Below are 3,638 nucleotides of genomic sequence, written 5' to 3' on the forward strand. Positions count from 1 at the left end.
AAATTTGATCTAACAGTTAAAAACAAAGGTCCCCTTTAAAAATTATAATAATTTTAACCATTGGATCAAATTTCAAATGTCCGGATCACTTGATCCGGTAACCTTGAAGGAAGAAATTTGGAAATGGTATATTTCCGTCTCTCACTAAGTTATAGTCATAAATTATTTGTTTTAAAAAAGAAAAATGTTTGCACTTTCTACCTTAAAGTAGTGTGCTTGAAAACTTTTTGTTGCGTTTCTTTGATGTTTTATATATTCTATTATTTTTATGAACAATCTTACATGTAGAATGAAGTCATGGTTTTCAAAGAAACTTTCTACTCTCCGTCAAACAGTTAAAGAGCATCTTCAAAGAGATGTTAAAACTGCCACATAAGTATATAACAGTAAAAATTGACAGTAAACTTTCTTCAACCGAGCCTTCAATTTCCTACGTGACGCTGAGTCAATTGAATGCAAAGTTTTCTGTCAAATTTGACAGCAGCTGTCAAATCCATTTAATATTTTTTTAATAGATTTAATGGAAATATAATAAATGTGGTTGTGTATTTTAAGAATTTGATTGGTTGCCTACATTAATGGACCCTACAAAGTGATTAAAAAATTTTAGAACGACATTATTATTATACGGGATCGAAAAATTGTACAAAATACAAAATTGCCACATAAACCATCAAATATTAATTTAACGTTTTAAATTTGACATCTTGTTTGGAGATACTTTAAATGCTCAACCAACAATATGTTTTAGTTCAATAATGGGTGCGCGTCATATTGTACCAGCATATGCCACCTTTATGCAGACATCTAATCTCATCTTCTATTAAAGTCCATATAGAAAATCAACAAAATCTTCTTGTCAAATTATAAGTGATAAAAATAGTTCATATATTAATTTTTAATTTCATATAGAACAGAACATGTAATCCTCTTTATTTAAAATATTTCTAAACGAATTTGAACTCAAGCAAACTGCCCAAAATAGTATTAGACTGTCATACCCTTAACATTATTGACATACACTATCCAGTTGCAAAAAAAATTTACACAATCAACAGACAACCAATTAGAGCTCAGTACTGAGCTTGAATTTTTTAAGCTCGCACGAATTCAACTCGTATAATTCTGCTCGTCTAAGAAGTAGGCCAAGCCTAACTTGAGCTCTCAAAATATAAAACAAGGCAAACGCATGACAATAGTGATACCATCAATATATTTTTTTATTTTTTATTTTTGTTTTCAAACCATCAGTGCTTTTTTTAATTATTAAATCGTCTCTTATTTTATCATTGTCAATCACTAGTGGTTGCGCATTTAATCAGAGCTATAAATTGGCTCTTACATTCATTCAGAATAAATAAACATAACCAGTAGACAAAGATGAAAAGAGTCCTTTCTTCTCTATTTTTTTATTTTCTTGAATCAAAGAAAAGATGGTATCAAGGCAGTAACACCCTGGCCAAATCTTATAACAAAAGTTAAAAATAAATAATATGAAACCCTTGCTACCAGTGAGTACCTATCAACCATCATAATTAATTACCATGAATTCAGTGGGTACCTATCAATACAGTCGCTCCATGGATTGCCATCACCACCTTGACCTAAATCCGAAACTGCCTTCCAAACAAGACTTCCGACCTTAAACCCTGTCCCAAACGCCAACATCCAAACCCTATCTCCTTTCCTAACTCTCCCCTTAGCCTCAAAATATGCTAACTCATAAAATACAAGACTACTCGATGTGTTCCCGAATCGGTGCAAACTCATCCGAGCCGGCTCAGTCAACTCGTCACTCAAACTCAGAACCCGCCCAACCTGCTCGATCACCGCTTTCCCGCCCGTGTGAATACAAAAATGATCAAATGCCTTGGTAAAATCCGGGACTATCGGTTTCGACTTCCCCCCTGAAAATGCACAACCAATGACCGAGTACACGTAAACACCAAGTTGAGTCAGTGGTAGGACTCGGGGAGCAAGAATTTTGATGTGCTCAAGTAAATGCATGCCCGCAACCGCTATTAAATCTTTATTAAGAGCAAACCCGGTATTGCCCTTGTTATCCTCCTCTTGAAATGCGGCTTTATAAGCTCGATCACTCGCTCCGTGGTGAGTACGAAGCGAGTGAATGAGTTCCATCTTTGCAACCAGGCGGCAACAAGGGTCGTTTGTGATCAATGCGGTCGCACAACCGACTCGAAAAATGCAATTGGTTACAAGCATGGGACGGTTATCGCCATAGTACCAATCCAAACTAATAGTCTCGGTTACGACCACAAGAGCATAACCAATTTTTTTGCTTTGCTTCAACAGATTGGCGGCTAGATCAATTGATATTACTCCAGAACTGCATCCCATGCCACTTAGATTGTACGTCTTTACGTCGGGTTTGAGATTGAAACGGTTGACAATGAGGGATGTGAGGGAGGGCACGGGAGAGAAGCTCCCGCATGTAACAATTAGGCAATCGATACGACTTGGGTCGATGTTGGTTTTGGCAAGGAGTGAGTTGATGGATGAGAACATGCCTTGTTGAGCTTCATCCAGAGCATATTTCAAGTTCGCTTCGGGGTTTGATTCGAAGACGAATTGTGGTGCGTAGGTCTCGTCTCCTAAGCCGGATTTGAGGTAGATTTTACGCATGAATTCTCCGCTTTCTTCGGTGAAGCGATTCGTCCTGCATACGAAGGACTCGGAGGCTGCGTAGCTGCATTTTTGGTTAGGGTTTGGTTGGAAGCATGAGAAATTAAGGAGGAAGATGGACTTGGGACGAGAGTTGTAGTAGTAGAAAAATATGGAAATGGAAAGGCACCAAATGCAAGACAATGAAAGTGTAGGGTTGGTGGTGAAGAGAAAATGGAGGATGTTTCTGTATTGGACTGGATTGGATCGGATTGAATTAGACTGCATGTTAATTGATAAGAGAGTTGTGGTTAATAAAAGTGCTGCGAAAAAGGCTTGGTGGAATTTCAAATTTGAAGTGGACTTCTTCATGTTTGTTTTCTAAAAGTTGTTTTTTGCAAACTCAGTGAAGGAAGATTGGGGGAAGAGGGGGTTATATAGAACGGATATGATTTTATCACCTTTTTTTTAACCGCAGACTTTTTGTGTATTTTTATCTTTTAGCTCTCTTTTAATCTATTTAATTTAAAGGTCAAATATGAACAGAGATGGATACGAAATAAAAACGAATAAACGAGTATGGGAAAATTGATTTTCCTATATAAAAATGTGAAAACTGAAAAGACAGCAACGGCCTTCTGGACAGCCAACTTTTCTTGTCGACCAATTCAGCGATATGAACAATCGTTTTGTTTCTGTTGATGAGGAGGAGTAATGTCAAAGAGACTAAATTTATAGAATAAAATTACAAACTAAATGATGTGTCACCAATAAAAAATGAGTACGTTTATCAATGTTTATAAAATTTATTATCTCTTTTTCTGGGTTATACCGTATACATGCGCAGATAAATACATAATCCCTTTGACTTTATGGATACATTCCTGGAAAATACATGTCTAATTATTATAACTGGTTTCAAAATTTATTACTTAAACCTTGCCAACGAGAAATTTTTAGTTGTGATAGAAATACAAGTGGTACACTATGTGTTTTAATAAGAATAGTGGGAAATT

At 36.1% G+C, this 3,638-nt stretch overlaps 1 protein-coding gene across 1 annotated transcript; it reads right to left on the bottom strand.

Annotated features, from left to right (window-relative positions):
- Positions 1-1,539: 1,539 nt before the first annotated feature.
- Positions 1,540-2,643, bottom strand: LOC125475836 (3-ketoacyl-CoA synthase 4-like). The gene has a single exon (XM_048581205.1). It carries the CDS (start codon positions 2,641-2,643, stop codon positions 1,540-1,542), a length of 1,104 nt encoding a protein of 367 aa, XP_048437162.1.
- Positions 2,644-3,638: the final 995 nt, after the last annotated feature.

This window comes from the organism of the source record quoted next, unplaced genomic scaffold (assembly GCF_019419815.1).
Source record: "Pyrus x bretschneideri cultivar Hongxiangsu unplaced genomic scaffold, Pyrus_bretschneideri_v1 Contig16, whole genome shotgun sequence".
In the NCBI taxonomy this organism is placed as follows: Eukaryota; Viridiplantae; Streptophyta; class Magnoliopsida; order Rosales; family Rosaceae; genus Pyrus; species Pyrus x bretschneideri.